General features: G+C 39.7%; 1 protein-coding gene across 1 annotated transcript in view; it reads left to right on the forward strand.

The window, feature by feature from the left end:
• The window catches only part of FREM2 (FRAS1 related extracellular matrix 2), a 159,337-nt gene extending 139,635 nt beyond the window's left edge, over window positions 1-19,702 (forward strand). Inside the window, exons 17-24 of the mRNA XM_030882453.2 lie at window positions 4,201-4,393; window positions 5,856-5,960; window positions 7,440-7,567; window positions 7,666-7,800; window positions 8,549-8,675; window positions 9,919-10,106; window positions 10,688-10,834; window positions 13,785-19,702. Coding sequence (XP_030738313.2) covers window positions 4,201-4,393; window positions 5,856-5,960; window positions 7,440-7,567; window positions 7,666-7,800; window positions 8,549-8,675; window positions 9,919-10,106; window positions 10,688-10,834; window positions 13,785-14,294 — 1,533 coding nt within the window. The 3' untranslated portion in view covers window positions 14,295-19,702. The remainder of the gene's footprint in view (window positions 1-4,200; window positions 4,394-5,855; window positions 5,961-7,439; window positions 7,568-7,665; window positions 7,801-8,548; window positions 8,676-9,918; window positions 10,107-10,687; window positions 10,835-13,784) is intronic.
• Window positions 19,703-20,678: the final 976 nt, after the last annotated feature.

Here is a 20,678-nt window from a genome sequence, read left to right on the forward strand (position 1 = left end):
CTGGCTTAGTTTTCAGTCTTTGAAGTAAGCACAAATCACTTGTCCTGCGTAAAGTAGGGTAGCTGCATGACTATCAAAGATTTTGAAATGATTGTTGTTTTCAATATATGTGGTCTAATTGAAAGACCTTGAGTAGAAGAGTCTAATCTGTGCTGTCCAATATGGTAGCCGTTAGCCATGTGTAGCCACTGAGCATTTAAAATGGGGCTGGTCCGAATTGGGATATGCTGTGCATGTTAAATACATACCAGATTTCAAAGACTTAGTACGGGGGCTTCCCTGGTGGTGCAGTGGTTGGGAGGCCGCCTGCCTATGCAGGGGACGTGGGTTCGTGCCCCGGTCCGGGAAGATCCCACATGCCATGGAGCGGCTGGGCCCGCCATGGCCGCTGAGCCTGTGCGTCCGGAGCCTGTGCTCCGCAACGGGAGAGGCCGCAACAGTGAGAGGCCCGCGTACCGCAAAAAAAAAAACAAAAAACAACACTTAGTACAAAAAAAAAAAAGAATGTAAAATATTACATTCTAGTTATTTTATATTGATGGCATATTAAAATGCAATATGTTTGACATATTAGGTTAAGTAAACTATTGTTAAAATTGGTTTCACATGCTTCTCTTTACTTTTTGAAATATGGCTACTGGAAGGTTTAAAATTACATGTGTGGCTCACGTTATGATCCCATTGAACAGTGCTGGTCTAGATACTTCAGTGTTAGTCCTGAATGTACTGAATAATCTTGGGCAAGCCAATTACCTTCTCTGTGGCTTAAGTTCAACACGTGTAAAATAGTGCCTTGCTCAAGTGAAAGCTGCAAAGGGGCAAAGTAAATCTGGATTAGTTTTTATTAGTTACATACCTCTATTGCTTACTTCTATAAGAATTTTTAAATATCTATAAGATAATATGTAAATTGAATAGCTTCAGCTACAAGTCCAAAATAAGTGAGGAATTAAAACTACTTGCAGTTTGGGCTTCCCTGGTGGTGCAGTGGTTAAGAACCTGCCTGCCAATGCAAGGGACACGGGTTTGAGCCCTGGCCCGGGAGGATCCCACATGCCGCGGAGCAACGAAGCCCGTGCGCCACAACTAGTGCGCCTGCGCTCTAGAGCCCGCAAGCCACAGCTACTGAAGCCCGCGCGCCTAGACCCCGTGCTCCGCAACAAGAGAAGCCACCGCAATAAGAAGCCCGCACACCGCAACGAAGAGTAGCCCCAGCTCACCGCAACTAGAGAAAGCCCGGGCGCAGCAACGAAGACCCAAAAGCAGCCAAAAATAAAATTAAAACAAAAAACTACTGCAATTTTCCTCAACAATAGTTTCCACCTTGGGCAGCACTGTGAATGTAATTTTTCTCTTGGGATACTCTTCTTTCTTCCTATTCTTCCCCTTTTCTACCATCTAACACAGATCAGCAGACTTTCTCTTGTCCCTTCAACAGGCAATATCTCCCCAAATATAAACCTGCTGCCCATCATTAGTCACTTACTAGTAGTGATAGAAATTTATATCAGTATGGTACCTTTCACAGGTCATTTGCACTTTCCCTTTAAATATGGAATTTAAACTATTGTTTGCCTTTGTTGAAGAAACAAATCAGTAAGGATGTGTAAACTCACTCATCATGTCAGTTTCTTTAAGAGCAGTATACCAGATTTAACATACATTTCTTTCAGTATAAACAAATACTTTTAAAAGTCCTGTGGAATAGACTGAAAGAAAATGAAGGGTTCATTAAGATGGCATCTAAAGCAGGGGTCCCCCACCGGTACCGTTAGGAACCCGGCCACACAGCAGAAGGTGATCGGCCGGGCAGGTGAGCAAGGCTTCATCTCCCCACCGCTCGCATTACCGCCAGAGCCATCCCCCTGCGCCCCCCCTTCCGAGGAAAAATTGTCTTCCACGCAACCGGTCCCTGGTGCCAAAAAGGTTGGGGACCGCTGTAGAGGTTACAGTGATTGCACTGTGTTCTTCAATTTTACAGGAACGAACAGGTAAGTGACCTGGGTGATCTACCTAGTCCCATTTAGGCTCCAATTCCTTTAGACAGAGATTCTAAGCAGACAAAAAGAGCTGGCTGTGGTGAACAAGAAAATGCAATAAGATGCCGATTCCATGTCCAGAAATGATCAAACTCTAGGTTACCAGGAGGATCAAATGAAATCACGTAAGAATTCGTCAGGGAGCCAAGTAACTTGTTCCTAGGATGTGAATGTTAATAATTCTCTCCAAAATAGCACACTCAGTAACATCTGATGGATAGAATGTAATGTTGGCAAAATTATTTTTAGCACCTAGAAAGTTTAATTGGAAATCCATGTCTACAGCCTATTCTTTAATGAGTGTTTATTAAAATCACAGGATGAAATAGTCATCTTAATTACCAGTGGCATATGGATTGACAATTACTCTCCATTACACCGTCAGGGTGTTAAAACTGCACTTCAAGATCCGTTCCTCAATGACTGCAGGAATAGCTACTCTTAGAAACTGCTATCTCAGAGGACTTCAGTGCAAAGGCGCCTCTCCTGCCGACCACGTTAGGAGATGACGAGTGTTAGCTACTACACAGCTGAGAATCAGATCATTTGCTTGGTGGATGGTTTTCTTTCGATATATTTTTGTTGGTGATTCAGGTTGTCATTTTGGTGATTTGAGGAGTTTACTTTTAACCCCATGACAAAATGATAAATAAGAGCTATCATGTTTTAGATTATTCAGTAACTCACATGTATGATTCCTGTTGCCACCTCAGGGTGGAAGAAGAAATAGACCTATCAGAAAACCTGACTCAAACTTGTAAGCAGTATGATGTGACCTCAGCCCGTTTCCTCTTATGTAAAAGAAGATAGTTGTATTTTCCCTGCTATTCTGCCGAGCTATTCTGAGAATTAAGGATGATAACCTTTGTTAGGTGGTCTTAAGACCACCCTCAGCTTAGTTTGGAATATGATAAAGTGTGAAAGAGTAGTAAAAGCATGGGCCAAAGGCTGGGGTCTATTATTGGCAGGGCTACTCCAGAAGGAAGTGAGAAATTTGCTTTATTTCTTTGAGTCTTAACTTTCCTCTCTCTCTCTCTTTCTGTCCTTCATCTCTCTATCCATTCATTCAATCATCCACACATACATATAAATATAACTATGGGGAAGAATGAAAACATTGAGTAGCTTTATTTGTGAACTTAACATGATGTCTGAAAAGTGGTAGATGCTCAATAAATATTAGCTTATCCTCCATGACCCCAGTCCACCTGCAAAATACAAAAGAAGAAAGTATAAATTGTAAGAAGACACTTCAACTAATTATTTTTGAGCCATCTTAAATATTACATGGAATCTTAAATGTTACATGTCACTACCAAATATGTTTGCTTTCAGGTCTTTGCTGCTTTATTTCCTCTTCCTCTATATAATAATTTAAAAGTAACTTATAGCACTGTTATTCATAATAGGCAAAAGCTGGATATAACCCAAATGTTCATCAACTGATGAATGGATAAATAAAATGTGGTATATGCGTACAGTGGGATGCTATTCAGTAATAGAAGTATTGAAACATGCTACACTACGGATGAACCTTGAAAACACTATGCTAAGTGAAGGAAGCCTGTCACAAAAGACCATATGTTGTGTGATTCCATTTATGTAAAATGTTCTGAATAGGCAAATGCCTAGAGACAGAAAGTAGGCTAGTGATTGCCAGGGACTGGGGAGGGAGGATGGAATAAGGGGATGACTGCTAATGGAGATGGAATTTCTCTTGGAAGTGATGAAAATGTCCTAAAACATTGCGGTGAAATGTTTGCGGTGATTGCGGTGAAAGTTGCACAACTCCCTGAATATATTAAATAACATTGATTTGTCCACTTGAAATAGGTGAGTTACATGGTATATGAACTATATCTTAATAAAGCTGCTACAAAAAAAAAAGCACTGTTTTAGTATGCTCAAAATAATGTACTTTAGCTTAAAGATTTCTGCTGCCTATCCTTTGCTGCAAAGGAAAGTAGTAGAGTAATAACTATTTAATTACTCCCAAATTAAGTGAGGGGGACAGTAGTGTTATAAATGCTGTCATTTCCTTTCCTCAATGATTAACTCAAAACCTTCAGATAAGTGAAAGGAGAAAATGGCTTGCACAAAATTAAGCTGGTTTCATTAGCAACACTGACTCGTGTTGATAGATATAATTTTATTGTTTTAGGTCCTAAACCTAGTGCAGTCCTATGTGACTCTTCGAGTCCCTCTGTATGTTTCCTACGTGTTCCATTCCCCCGTTGGGGTAGGAGGCTGGCAGCATTTTGACTTGAAGTCAGAGCTTCGTCTGACTTTCGTGTATGACACTGCCATCTTGTGGACTGATGGAATTGTCAGCCCCCCAGAAGCTGAACTCCAAGGTGAGCTAACAGAGACTTGGAAAGCTAGTTTTCTTACCTATTTGAATGACTTAAGAGAAATTTTTACTGCAGCTAAAAATAATAGAAGCATCTTTCAATGTATTTTATTTTTATAGTCAATATTTTCAAATCATTTCTGTCATGGAAAAACTTCTTTAAATTATATCAATGCATCAAATTTTGCATGATACGTGACTGTTAAATATAATGTCCATTTTAGGCGATTAATCATTCATGTGTTACTCAACACAATCTCTCTCTCTCTAGATTTTAGAAAATGGATAGGGAAAAGTTCCAACTGAAAGTAAGGAATGAACCCCAAAGAAAAAGTTACACATTTTTGTTTATGAAAATGGGAGATGCATTTTAAAGCCCAGTATAAACTGTGTCCTGGATTCTAGTTCTGGGTCTATAGCTAACTAACTGTGTGATCTCAAACATATTGCTTGACCTTTGGCAGTCAATTTCTTATGAAAGATAGACTAGACTTCTAATTTTCTTTCAGTTAAAAAATTCTATTATTCTATAATACTTTAGCTGAATGTCTTGGAACAGTGGTGGTGCGTGCCACTACAATTTGGGCCCCCAAATCATCTGCATAACTTTGTTTCAGTCTTGATGTCAGAATCATAATTCAAAGTCCACAAGCATGAAGCTAATGAATCCATTAGTAGAATTAGTGCTGTTTCTTCTCAGGCACATACTGCTGTTCAGGCTCCACGCATGTCTAACCATCATTACTTCTTACGAGCCAGAGGGAAAATTCGGTTGATAGGACATCTCAAAGTGTGTTGTCTTAAACAGATTAAAATTACCTTAAAGCTATGTGAAAGGTAATATGATCACCCTAAGTAATCAGTCTAGATCGTTTCAAATGTTTTAATTCCATATCTTGCCTTAGGAAATGTATATTAAGTGAATCTTAATGCAGATCCATCTCTTGGTTCTCAACTTCTACATAAGGATCTCATGTTTCCTTCTTCTATCTGTCGCCAACTTTGGTCACCTTGCTAAATTTCTTGGGGAAGCTTTGGAGTTTTCATTAAGCCTATAACATTTGGAATTACTCTGGAGAGCACAAACCTGTTTCCACCTACATGTCCAAATCTTCAAAATTTGACCAGTTCCTCCTGTCTCTCAATTTACAGCTTAATTTCTATAGACTAAAGCTTTAAGAAATATCTTGGCCTATTGTAATCACTCTGTATATTTCATATGGACCTCATTCATGTGACCCTATTCTATTCTGCCTGCCTTCTAGACAGCTCTTCCTGTTAGAAAACAAAACAAAACAAAATGAGAATATTTCTGCCTCTCTGATCACTCAGAATTTTTCTGGTAATACCTTTTGGCTAGAATGCTTAAAGATGAGAGGAACCTGAATTTGGCTTTGGAAGAAACCCCAGACATTAGGAGTCCTTGGTCACCAATATTCCCACTCTTGTGTCCCATCCCATCATAGGTTCTCTCTACCCAACTAGCATGCGCATCGGTGAAGAGGGGCGTTTGGTCGTGAACTTCAAGACAGAGGCTCAGTTCCATGGCTTGTTTGTGCTGTCACATCCCGGTAAGCCCCATTACCCTTAAATAGCCGCTCCCCACACAAGGATATGCTTGTTCCATATTTGCACACGTTCCAGCATGCTTCCTTATGAGCTTTGAAGCCCTTAATTTCAAACGAACCATGTATGGACAAATACCTACATGAGGGCTTGATCATTGCTCAGCTACGTCTTATAAGCTACAAAATCATCACTGTAGAATTTTAGAGAAAATACCAAATGGTTGAAGTAAATTTAAAAGAAAACTCTACTTGGAGTTCCCTGGTGGCCTAGTGGTTAGGATTCCGCGCTTTCACTGCCGTGACCTGGGATCAGTCCCTGGTCGGGCAACTCAGATCCTGCAAGCCGCGCAGCGTGGCCAAAAAAATAAAGAAAGAAAAGAAAACTCTACTGAGTTAATTTTAAGAGTTTTCCTTTAGATTGAGAACATAGCCACAACATTCCCATTCTCTACTTCAAATGTGTTGTCCAAAAATTTGAATTTTAGGTCATTTGTTCAGCGAGCACAGCTCTTTTCTAGGTACTGTAAGAAACCTTTATAATGGAGACAGAAGTACCACTTCACTATTACACTTGTTTCAGACACGTTAGCTAATTATGTTGTTAGCCATGTAATTTTACTAATCTGATGGATTTTGCTGTGAATGTCAATAGTGTGGCAGTCACTAATGTCCCGTGTCTAAGCTTTTATAAAAAATTTCATTTCATTAGAAATAATTCTTTATTTGACTTCGCATTACTAAACTGGTTTGCACATCTTCCTGGTGTGCCAACTCATGTCAGATTGGAAGAGGGAAATACTTCATGCGCTGTCTTCTATGTCCTTTTTTCTGGGTTGGACGGAGAGAATCAGGCTGAAAATGCAGGAAGAGAAAGACAGTTTGCTGTATTTTTGTGAGTCTGAGCTCTGAAATACAGAACCAAAAAGAATCATTTTGCTTTATTGTAATTGACTGTTCTGGAAAATGAGGATTTCCTGGTCTTTACAGTTCCCTTCCACGTGTCTACCTTTCTATGAGACTGAATCTTTGTTTAGATATGATTGAGGCAATCTAATTAAAATTAGACTCCATGTATAAGTTGGGTGTGCCTGGCTCTGTGGGAGCAAATAGTCCGAGGTTCTGTTCATAGCTTCAGTGCATAGTGAGCCTTTATCGAACGGCTGTGCCTCCCTGGAAAGTAGCCCTGAACTATGTGAGCATTTCTGTACAATTCGTTTTTGGCAGCATTATATAGAGTGGAAAAAGCACTGCATTAGGAATCAAAGGCACACAGCCCAGCTGTGTGATCCCGGGAGAGTCACACAATCGCTCGCAGCCCAGTTTCTTTAACTGCAAAATGAGGATTATTATACCAACCCTGCTACTTTGCAGGCTTATGATAAGAATACATGCAAATAAGGGATCATAAGGCACTTTGAAAACTCCAAACCGTCATGCACTCTTTTAACCACTAGACCATTATTGTTCTTGGCATTTTTCTAGCGGCCTTCACCAGCTCCATGATCATGTCAGTTGATCACCCAGGTCTGATGTTTTCCCTGCGTCTCATAAGGAGTGAACCAACCTATAACCAGCCAGTCCAGCAATGGAGTTTTGTATCTGACTTTGCAGTAAGTGACTAAGGCTCTTAATTTTCCCTTGCTGCTGCCTTTGACTACATCTCAGCTTTTTAAATGAAAAACACGAATGTCGTCTCTGCTCCTTAAAGGTACGTGACTACTCGGGGACGTATACTGTAAAACTGCTGCCGTGCACCACTCCATCACACCAGGAGTACCGCCTGCCAGTCCACTGCAACCCCAGAGAGCCTATCACTTTTGACCTTGACATCCGATTCCAACAGGTGTGTCTCATAGAATCTTCTCCCACGTAGAAGCCCACTTGGTTAAAGTCAGAGTTTACTTTTATCAGTAAAAAAGAAATTTTTTTCTCACCCAATGACTTCAATTCTTACATGCTGAGAAAAAAAAGGAAGTCAGGCAGGAAGGGAACAAGGGAGGAGGAAAGAAGAAAGAATTGCCCTTTATCCGTTGCGGGTTCGGTATATAAAATCCACAGGTTAAGAGTATGCAAGGGTTATTTTTTTTCTTATGGGATCTGATCTCCTCCTGGAGTTCGCTGCCTTGGAGATTTGAGAATTTTCCCCAGAGTTCTGTACTTCTTCATCTCGTCCTTGATCATCAAGGAGAATAAATATCCTGTAGTCCATGCCACCTCAGAGCGCCTAGTTGCCAGTATGTATTAAAAGAAATGTGATGGCATCTTTTGCCCAAGAACTCTTACTAAATGTTGGCCTTCCGCTGTTTACAAGTCCCTTATACATCCAGTAAACCAGTGGAAATGAGCTCAAGCAATGCTAGTTAGTCCCATTCGAAAAATGATGTAACCTTGACAGTTTTGTCTTCTTAAGAAGAACAAAGTCAGTGTTACAATTCCCTAAGAAGGTGGTTTGGCTGGACATGAAAATTTCTGTGCAGTGTTTACCATTCTTTACGTCAGCGTACAATGCATGTGTGTATCTGCAAATAATGTGTTTGTGCACCACCAGAACCATCAACGACACATAAAAGGGCCTTTACGCTTGGTTTTAGGTCAGTGATCCAGTGGCAGCTGAGTTTAGCTTGAACACGCAGATGTACCTACTCTCCAAGAAGAGTCTCTGGTTGTCTGATGGATCCATGGGATTTGGACAAGAGAGTGATGTTGCCTTTGCAGAAGGTATCACTTTACACGTGAGACGCCTGCTCATCTGTTTGCCATTATATCTGTCGTCCTTTATTGGGATCGTGTTTGAGGGGAACAATTATAACCTCCTTTACGGTCTTGAGATTATAACTGGGTCTTTATCATTTTGGCGGGAGGGGTCACTGAAATTGGATATATGTTACAGGATGGTTTTTATTCTGGGGAAGTTAACCTCTATTTCCCTTATCTAAATGACTTTTGAAACAAGTCTGGATTTTTTTCCTTGAATGTTTTTATTTTCAATTTGCATACACACCAATACTGCAGCTACATGAGAATATATAGTTCATGGGCAAGGGTTGTGCCTGTCTTGTTTAGTGGTATATTCCCAGAACCTAGCAAAATACCTAGTACACATGGTAGGTGTTCAGTAGTAGCTGTGAAAGAGATGATGAAATACCAGGGAGTTTCCTTAAACCCTCTTTCAAAATCAAATAAAGCTGGGTTTGGGGAGGGAAGGATTAAGAGTTTGGGATTAGCAGATGCAAACTAGTATATACCGAATGGATAAACAACAAGGTCCTACTGTATAGCACAGGGAACTATATTCAATATCCTGTGATAAACCATAATGGAACAGAATATGAAAAAGAATATATATATGTATAACTGAGTCACTTTGCTGTACAGCAGAAATTAACACAACATTGTAAATCAACTATACTTCAGTAAAATTTTTTTTAATTTAAAAATTAAAGCTAATTCAGCTTTTTATTGATGTTTTCTCTTTAGTGTTATTCTATAATGATTTGCCTATATCTTGGCAACTAATATACTTATGTAAACTGGACTTTAACCACAATGGGATGTTATGAATGTTGAATTATAGGCCAATGGGAGGGAGACGCAAGAGGGAGGAGATATGGGGATATATGTATATGTATAGCTGACTCACTTTGTTATAAAGCAGAAAAAAGTTATGTCTGGAAAAAAAATAAAAGATAGGCCAAGCCTTGAGGTTATTCCCACTACAGGCGGAGCACGCTGAGGGTCAGTAAACCTCCGGTACCTGTGATCGTCTGCAAAGTGGCCTCATCTGAGGCCTGGGAGTGGACCAGATCCTGAAGCTAACTCAAAAAGGGCTTCGACATGTGATGCCAGATTGGGAAGAGAAGGAAATGCTTTCTAGTGTCATTATGGTCACAGACTGTTTGCAGTGTCACATAGACATACCTTATCACTTAACAGAAATAACATTTCCACGTCTCTGTTTCAGGCGATACGATTTATGGCCGGGTCATGGTGGATCCTGTCCAGAATCTGGGCGATTCCTTCTACTGCAGCATCGAGAAGGTGTTCCTGTGCACCGGGGCTGACGGCTACGTTCCCAAGTACAATCCACAGAACGCAGAATACGGCTGCTTGGCTGACTCTCCTTCACTCCTATATAGATTTAAAATTGTGGTAAGCGCTTTGGCCCAAACAGTGAACTGGCTAGATACTCAAAGCTAATGGTCTTTGTCTTCTGTTTTAAAACAACAGCATCTTTTTAAAGGAAACCAAACGGTGGCATTTTATGGTACAGTAAGTCCCCTACATATGAATGAGTTCTGTTCCAAAAGCGCATTCGTGAGTCCAATTTGTTCATAAGTCCAACAAAGTTAGCGTAGATGCCCAACTTACACAATCAGCTATACCGTAGCCGCTATGTCACTGCTGTTTTTACGCTTATTTCTGGACATCCTGGGCTTGAAATAAAGATACTGTACTACCGCACTCTATACAGTACTGTACGGTAAAGTACACAAAAGCACAACCACTTGTAGAGGATGCAAGCGCATGACAATGTACCCCAGAGACGTGAACTAATTTATGTGATTGGATACGCGAATGCAGGTTTGCATCTTTGAAAGTTCGCAACTTGAAGGTTCATGTGTAGGGGACTTACTGTAATTGGTACTTGCACAAAACTAATAGGAAAACCTTCTGCATTTGCAAAATTTGGCATTATCTGCAGCAGTCCTCATTTTCCTTATTGCCTAAAGGACAAAGCTCAGCCGGAGACACAAGCCACCAGTTTCGGAAATGTCCTGTTTAACGCCAAACTGGCAGTGGACGACCCTGAAGCTATCTTGTTAGTGAATCAGCCTGGATCCGATGGATTTAAAGTCGACTCAACACCACTCTTTCAGGTGGGCCAATAACAAGGTCACTTACAAGAGGTGTGTAACCACATGCAAGTTACTTAACATCTGAGCACCTCAGATGTCTCCCATGTAGAAGGCAGTAATTGTCATACTGCATAGAGTTAATGTGAACTTTGAGTAAAATAACGCATGTAAACCACACCAGACCCTCCTGGGCTCCTAGTGAACATTCCATAAATGTTAGCTATTATTATGTTTATTAATGTATTCATGTTATTTTAAGTCTACGTGTAATGAAGACCCTTATTCAGTCCAGAATATAAATCTAAATTTGATGGTTGGGAACTCTGCTCTTATTGTTCGAAACCTCCTCTCGGTTGACTTTTTATGGCCACCTTTATAAGGGTGATCTTGTGTGAACTGCTGGACTCAGAGAAACAACTGTGCACAGCCCAGGAATCTCTCTTCTTTTTTTTTTTTTTAAATATAAAGAAATTTATTTTGAAATAGAATAAAGTTTCAGGGGTACAACATAGTGTCACAATTTTAAAGGTTCTACTCCATTTATAGTTATTATAAAATATTGGCTGTATTCCCTGTGCTGTACAATATAGCCTTGTAGCTTACTTATTTTATACGTGGTAGTTTGTACCTCTTAATCCCCTACTCCTATCTTGTCCCTCCCCTACTTTCCTCTCCTCACTGGTAACCACTACTTTGTTCTCTGTATCTGTGAGTCTGTTTCTGTTTTCTTATATTCACCAGTTTGTTTTATTTTTTAGATTCCACATATAAGTGGTATTATACAGTAGTTGTCTTTCTCTGTCTGACTTATTTTACTGAGCATAATACCCTCCAAGTCCATCTGTGTTGTTACAAATGGCAAAATTTCAATCTTTTTCTGGACGAGTAGTATTCCATTGTACATATATATACCACATCTTCTTTATCCATTCATCTGTTGATGGACACTTAGGTTGTTTCCATATCTTGGCTATTGTAAATAGTGCTGCTATGAACATTGGGGTGCATATATCTTCTAGAATAAATATGTTTGTTTTCTTTAGGTATATACCCAAGAGTGGAATTGCTGGATCATATGGTAGTTCTATTTTTAGTTTTTTGAGGAACCTCCATACTGTTTTCCACAGTGGCTTCACCAAATTACATTCCCATCAAAAGTATACAATGGTTCCCTTTTCTTCACATCCTCACCAACACTTGTTATTTGTGTTCTTTTTCATGATAGCTATTCTGACCAGTGAGAGGTGACAGCTTATTGTGGTTTTGACTTGCATTTCTCTGATGATTAATGATGTTGAGCATCTTTTCGTGTGCCTTTTGGCCATCTGTATGTCTTCTTTGGGAAAATGTCTACTCAGGTCTTCTGCCTATTTTTTAAATCAGGTTGTATTTTTTTAACATCTTTGTTGGAGTATGATTCCTTTACAATGGTGTGTTAGTTTCTGCTTTATAACAAAGTGAATCAGCTATACACATACATATATCCCTATATCCCTTCCCTCTTGCGTCTCCCTCCCACCCTCCGTCCCACCCCTCTAGGTGGTCACAAAGCACTGAGCTGATCTCCCTGTGCTATGCGGCTGCTTCCCACGAGCTATCTATTTTACATTTGGTCGTGTATATATGTCCATGCCACTCTCGCACTTCGTCCCAGCTTACCCGTCCCCCTCCCCGTGTCCTCAAGTCCATTCTCTATGTCTGTGTCTTTATTCCTGTCCTGCCCCTAGGTTCTTCAGAACTTTTCTTTTTTTTTTTTAGATTCCACATATATGTGTTAGCATACGGTATTTATTTTTCTCTTTCTGACTTACTTAACTCTGTATGACAGACTGTAGGTCCATCCACCTCACTACAGATAACTCAACTTCATTTCTCTTTATGGCTGAGTAATGGAATCTCTATTCTTAAATACTTTATAAACGAAGATAGAAAGTTCTAACCTAGAGATAGAAGGTAAAAAGAGACCCAGGAGACCATAACACTGAGCAGACAAATGAGACAAATTAGAGATGTGTCCGCATTGTGAATCCTTGGGGGAGCAAGTGCATCTTTTAGGATGTTTACTGAAAATTGTCCAGACAGGATGGGCTGGAGAAATATGTTATCTTTATTCCTCGTAAAGAAGGATGCTTGAGAAAGCATGTCTGTTCTTCTGAATCTTTTCAAACAGGAAGTTAAGTTAAAGTATGATTTGTTTTGTTTTGTTTTTAATGTTAACTCTGAAGGCACTTGACCTCTTCTAAATCCTGAAGCCTTCAAAGAGCCATCAGAAAATGCCTTCTTTTCACAAACCCTGAAAAGCAGAAAAACTGACCTTTTCTATGGCCTTATGTGTAAAATACACAGCAAGACATACTGGGAAAGAGTCTTGAGGTTCAGAAGGTCTGACTCTAGTCCTGCCTCTGATACTAACTAGTTCAGTGACCTTAGGCAAGTCACTTAACTGCTACATATTCTCATTTACTCATTTTTTACTATTTAATTTTTGTACAATTTTTAAAGGGTTACACTCCATTTACAGTTATTACAAAATATTGGCTGTATTCCCCATGTTGTACAATACATCCCTGGAACCTGCCTTACACCCAATAGTTTGTACTCCCACTCCTGTACCCTTATATTGCCCCCCCCCCCACTGGTAACCACTGGTTTACGCTCTATATCTGTGTCATTCGCTCATGTTTTAAATGAGTAAGTTAGACTGTGTGATCCGGAGTTCTCTGCAGCTCTGACAAGTCATAGCTTAGCAAATATTTACCACCACGTGCTCCCTTAGGAGCTGCACGGCGTATTTTATAGAGCGCTTTACACAAAGCCTTGCGCATACTACACGTGTAAAAATATTACGATGTGAGTTCTGCGGACTAAGTTAAATGATTATTATCTGTGCCATGAGTTTCTCTTGCAGAGTCGTGAATTTTTAGGTTGGCATAGGCTTTAATTTTCTGATGAATAGAGTCGTGTTTCCTAGGTCTCTCTGGGTCGAGAATGGTACATACACACCATCTACACAGTAAGATCCAAAGACAACGCCAATCGAGGCCTTGGCAAACGAAGCGTGGAGTACCAGTACCACTCTCTGGTGAGTAAAGGGAAGCCCCAGGCAACTTCCAAGAGCCGGAAGAAGAGGGAAATCAGGAGCACACCCCCGCTGGTGTGGGAAATCGGGGCTGAAAACAACCGAGGAACAAACATCCAGCACATCGCCCTGGACCGCAGCAGCAGGAAGCAGATCCCCCAGGGGAGGGTTCCTCCTGACGGCGTCCTCCCCCGGGAGCTCAACCGTCCCACCTCTGAGGTCAGCCTGGTCACGGTGGTGGGAGGCGTCGCGGTGGGACTCCTCGCACTCTGCCTCACTGCCATGGCGGTGATGATGCGCCAGGGCAAGAACGGCAGGAGAAAGGACACCCCCAAGGGCTCCGGCAGCACCGAGCCCATGATGCCCCCGCGGGGCCACCGCAGCGACAGCTCAGAGGTTTGACGGCCACAGGTGGAATTCAGCCTTTTCCTCAAGTGCGCAGGAAAAGACAATGGAAACCCAGTGCTTCTGTCAACAGCAGAGAATTGGGGACTTCTGTGTCAAAGCTGCTCAGAGGACCTGACTGTACTAGTGAACTTTGATTTGCATGCTGTCCACTCGTTCAGGCATCAAAGGACAAATTCAGACCACAGACCACATCTTTCCTCTTGCCCAGAAGGCATCAAGTATGTATCCAGATGTACACAGAGCCATAGACGGACGGTGAGGAATGTACTTCTCACCTTAGGCATTTTCTCTACACAGTAGAGATGAACCTATTCAACGGTGCTAACAGACCCCTTCAGAAGTTTAAGAGGAGTCTATTGTTGCTATATTAGTATGTCTTGAAGGTGCAATTATCACATTGTTTATTCATTGTATAACAGTTTATTACTAAAAAGGTTTTAATTGGTAGTCTCGAAGAATGATGAATACACTGTTTATTGTGACAAGTTTTCTAATAGGCGAAGACAGCATGGAATTACAACCGAGGGTAGCTCAGCCCACACATCACATTTTTTCCTACTGGAGAGAGAGTGGAAGGAAAGACAGAGGGACAGTAACCTACTCACTTCAATTTGGATTGCTTCTCATCTTCGTCGGACCCTTCTTGTTTCGTTTGCTTATTTAATTTTAAATTAAACCAAAGAATATGTTAAGTCTGGAGAAGATTGCTGAAGAGTGACTGCTCTGTTCGGGTACCTGGTCAGAAGTAGAATTCTTGCATGATAATACGGTATTGGTGCTCATCGGAGAGGGTTGGTGACATTTTGATGATGAAGAAATGCCATAGAGTTAGATTCGCATTTACAAGACAATGTTCTTTAAGAACTGAGCCTAGATGTTTGCAGTATTGAACCCATAAATGATCAGGACAAATATCATTCTGATGGTGAAGGGAGAAAGTGGTATTTATTAATATAATATGTTTAACCAAAGTGCCTCTTACCTATACTTTATAGAATAAAAGAACATTTTAACAACGACACATGAGTTTAACCCTCACAACAGCATCACACAGCAAGGTCCAAAACTCAAATTTTCCAGAAGACATTTTATTAGCTTTCTAATAGACACCTGGTCCAAACGATGGAAATCCCTTCAACCGTCATTCCAGAGATGATCTTAGAGGTGGCCAGCGTCCCTGATCATATTCTTTTTTTTTTTTTTTGGCCATGCCACGCAGCATGCAGGATCTTAGTTCTCCCACCATGAATCGAACCTGTGCCCCCTGCAGTGGAAGCGCAAAGTCCTATCCACTGGACCACCAGGGAAGTCCCGATCATATTCTTTGATCAAAGAAGAAAACTTCACTCTCTGGCATCTTCAGTTCAGTGAACTGATGCGTGTGGCCCATCTCAGTACCTAAAAATATAACTTGTAATACTGCTTGCAGTGTTCAAAACCAAGGACTTGAGTGAGCTTGCTCGGCAAGCTTCTCATCGTCTTTCTAAGAAATGTGCTTGCATCAAATAGCAGAATTTTCGATCGGAAAGGGAAAATGTCAGTAGTTTAGTGACCAATCTTCCAAAAGCTAGTAAATGTATTTCAAACGACAATAAGGTCAGGAGAAAAAGAACCGACCTAAAGACTAACCCTCAAGTGCTGCCTGGGGTCCTCTTTCATTTCTAGTTATAACCTGGCCAAGCTGGACGTCCTGGTGGAATGGAGATGTTTAGAAGACTAACCTCTCCTCAGGTCATACAGTCATTTCCAGCTCGGTGTCTGTGAGTACCAACCATCTCTTGATTGAAAAAGGGAAGCGACACTGGTGCTGGGAGAGAGGCCAAATGTATCCAATACTTGCCTCTCTTTGGGGCAGCTCTGCACTTGACATTCAAAGTCTTTTAAAGGATAGAGTAGACCGTATTCTCCTTCCATTGGGGAATACACAAATGCCACCTACAATTCAAAGGTCTCCCAAAGGACTTATATAAGGAGAAAGTACTGTATAACCCAGGAGATCACTTATCAAATAAACATTAATACTTTCTTAATGATCCCCTTTTCTTTTGCTTTGCCCTCTGGTAAGATGCTTAGCTACTTCTTTGGCTACCTCGTAACTTGTATAGGAATGAGCATGACTTAAGCAACTTCAAATAGTGTGTGGACATTTTACTACTTAACCATTGGATTCAGTGTGTGTAGACTGTTAGAACCTAAGTACTCTCAGCTGACTTTATGTTACGTTAGTAGTTAAGATGCTTCTGAGCCTGACTGTCATACAGCCTTAGGGGTCTCTGTGACTAAATATGTTATCAATGAAGCATCATTACAAGAAGTCTATTTTGAGCCTTTGAGCCAGGCTGGTTTTTTACCAAATTTCTCTCTACAGTGAGTTGTTCTAATGAGACGACTTTGGATGAATTGGAGTGCTTATACAGTACAGAACACATCCTTTCCTAACAAAGAAAAATCTCTCCCTCTCTGCCCATCTCCTTCTCTCTTTCTCTCCCTCTTCTCTTCTTCCTTCCTTTCCTCCCAGTGAAAAAAGAGAGTCTGTGGGAATTAAGCAGAGTTTCTTAAGTGTAAGCTTGGATTTCTGCATCATTTTCTTAATATTTATGTACTGAATATGTGACTTAATAGACATTTAATCAAAAACTTTTTAGTGGAAAAAAGAATCAAACACAATGCTTTGTTGTGCAGTAAAACAGATCCTTAGTTTCAATATTTTGTTTTTAGAGAATTATTCTGGTACAATCAGAATAAATACATAAAATAACTTCCATAGAGGACAGGATATAAGCAGTCATAGCTCCTTAGATACTCATAGCTTCTGACTCCAATGAAAACAAGGTCTTGTTGACATTATATAGTAAACACAAAACAATATTAAACTTTAGTGGCTCACCTGGTATATGAACCATGACACATGAAAACATCTAAGTGTGTTTTAACAATGGTTTTATTTATTTCAGTTAATTCCCTCAGTTAATGTTTACCAAACACTCCCCTAGGATTAGCCACTTTGAGAGATTACTTGGAAACCAAGCTACTCTCCCTGCCCTCGGGCAGGTTGCCTCCAATGTGGCTCTTTCTTTGGACTAAAGGGATCAAGATTTGTATTGGTTTCTCTCCTGGACAAACAACACACCAGGCACACCTGTGAACTATAATTTAAAAATCTCTCTAGAGGACCAGCAGTAGAGTCTACTCTTCTCCATCTAAAGAACCCCACGTTATGGATCATTCTGAACACAACTCTAATACAAAAGATTTCAAATCAGTCATTTAATGGAATCATCCTTTGCAAACCCACTCAGAGAAAGTACATTGCAGAGATGTAGGTGGCCCTGCATATTCTTTTCCTCTTGATGGAAGACAGACCCCCTTTATTCTAAGAATGGGATATAACACCTAAACTCTTCTTCTAGTTCTGTAACTCACCAGCACCTCCTGAAGTCCACTCTTTCACAAGCATCACAATGTGTGAACAACATGAGGACAGGTCAGCTGGAATCCTGCTGCCATACTTCTGCACAGCATTTGTGACAAGAGGACCAATTCTTGTGAAGGGATTCAGCTCTGGAAGCAACAAAAGAGCCTCTTTATCAAGTCATCTTACCTCTAATTATTTTCTAAGGTACCAACTCCAAAGTCAATTTTTAAAATGAGAACAGAACTGTGTAAAACCCACAGAGAGCCTTTCCTCATACAAATCAGTGCTAAAGGCTAAAGCAGCCCCCAACTGAGAAATTAAATTAGAGTAACAACAGAGTGAAATGTAATGACATTTAGATTTTAAAAGTTGGAAATCTGATTTCAGCTGCTGCTTTGAAAATATCTATTTAGTATCAACTTAAAAACCAACTTAGTCCTTTAATAGGAAAACAAAAATTTTTTTAAGATGCAAATGGTTTACAAATTAGAAATTTACATAATTGTATTAATTTGAAAACAAGCACATTATGGTTCTTTGAAACTTTCATTTTTTTTCTAGCCATGATAGCAATAATAAAAGGATGAAAACAGGTGTCTTCACTCACCATATGGCAAATGAATGGGACTCAAAGATTCCACATTCCAACTTGTCAAGGCTTAGAAATGTATCATTTGTCCAGAAACTATAAATACTACTGTTATCTCTCTCTCTCTCTCTCTCTCTCTCTCTCTCACACACACACACACACACACACACACACACACGTGCATAAAAAAACAGCCAAACAACTCATTTCTAGAAAACAACGACCCAAAAAACATAGTTCTACACGAAAATGCCCATTTTGAAGATTTTCAAGGTCAACGCAATTGTCATTTGTAAAAACAGACTATAGTGGGAGTTTCTGTGACATTAATTCAAAGGTTAATATGTTTCCTTAAGATTTTTCTCCTAGAATTGATCCCAGTATTACATGGTAATGACACAGGAATTCTTAGAAAATGTCTTCCATAGGTTCGAAATATTCCTCACTGTTTATTTCTGTTTCCATATCCTTGGATGTTAAGAACATAATACTTTGAGATTTTGGTAGTTATTTTTATTTTGATAAGAGATTTTAAAACAGAAGTACATGGTATTTTCCTACAGTTTTTACTAGAAAGATTACACAGAAACATTTTAAATAGGGAAAGAAAGCCGATTCTGTCTTTAGAAATAAAGTTGATAAAACAAAATAGACTAATGTGAGACTCTTTTAATTTTATTGGGAGAAAAGTGAGAATGTTGACTTTACAAACTTTTAAACAGTTTTGCTTTCTTCCCGATCTTTCAAGTGCATTTATTTTCTTTCCCCTGACATTTGTGTGCATTTTCTTCAGTATTGTGTTTTGCTAAAGAACAAATACAACAACATCAAAAACAACTGCTGTAGCAACAACACCTACTTTTACTTTGTTTTCTTTCCTTTTTCCTGCCTTTCTTGCTTTCTTTTCTTCTTTCTTTCATGGGCTTTGTTTTCTTCTCTCTCTGAGATTTGTCGTTCTTCCAGTAATGTTTCCCTTTTAGTTTTGAAACCATTACCATTTTCACTAAATCATTAGCATTCTCATTCATCTGAAAGCTGGCAAGTGAGCACAGGGTTTTCGCAGTAGCCCTTCTTTAGAAAATGTTCAGGCTTTTGGATGAAGGGAAAAAAAGAACTTCCTGCAAAAGATCAAAAGCATCATGTTGAATAATGTGACGACAATCTGTGCCTTGCTTTTCTCTCAGTGGAGGTTCAACATTGACATTTAAGATGTAAAAAAGAAAAATCCCTGTAAGACTTTAATTGAGTAAGAATAAAAGGTCAAAGATCACGCAGATGAAGTTGTTTTGGATGACTGAATACTTTGCGATGAAATAAATGGCAAAAAAATTATTAAAATCTTAACAGCGTTGAAGTATTGATATTTAAAATTATAATCATCAGATGCACAAGACTTCTACTACTACCCAGACGTGGCCTCCGCTGATTACATGATTCCTTAAACACTCTAAGTGAATTTCTACTGCAGATATTTATTTTTTCTGATGTTTGGCCCTGTAACATAGGAAATGTCAGGATTGTACCTTAAAAAAGAAGAAAGAAAAGAGAAATGTAAACTTTAAAAACTAACATTAAAAATCAAGTCCATTATAATAAAAATCACTTAAAATACAGAAAGGCAATTACTGGAAGACTAAGAAAATTTGTGTAGGGGCTCACATTAAGCAGATCCCTAAAAGTACAAAGCAGAATCTTTCTCAGTGGCCTCAGGAATTCAAGCTTTTGGCAAGGTATTTTAAGCCCATTTGTCTATACAAAAAATCTTTATCCTGGACAAGGAATTGTATGTTTTATAATCATTTTAAGTGCCTGCTTCTGTACCAAGCGCCCTCAAAAACACTCAGCAAATTTATATTTATCTAGCCACTGAGTGACATAACTGTGTAATAGAATTATTCACAGAACTTAATAGCCTTTGTGATTTTCCCACGGGAATTCTTCGAAAACATTCAGAGTCTAGTGGTTTTTTTCATCTGTTTACTAGGGTGCTGCGTATTTGCACGATATTGAAGCTTATCCCTGGGAATTCAATTATGCAAAGAATTTGGAGCCATTCAGTCTTAAATCCATGTCTAAAATAATTCTTGCTACCACTTGCACCTGTTTTCCTTCAAAATACATCACATGTTGAATATAAATAAAGCCCATATAAATATAAAAGTGTTAAAATGGCCAAGTTATAGTGGTGCATTTTATAACTTTCATTCACACTAAAATCACAGAATCCCCGTGGTCTGCAATGAGTGGCAGTTATTCCCATTCTGGTTCTAGAGACTCGGTTCCAGGCTTTCACCCTGGGATCTGTGCTCCCACTACCTCCTTAGTGCAGGTGGCAACATGTTGCGCTCCTCTGGGTCCTAGTGTCTGCCTACCC

Source organism: Globicephala melas, chromosome 18, assembly GCF_963455315.2.
Source record: "Globicephala melas chromosome 18, mGloMel1.2, whole genome shotgun sequence".
NCBI lineage: Eukaryota > Metazoa > Chordata > Mammalia > Artiodactyla > Delphinidae > Globicephala > Globicephala melas.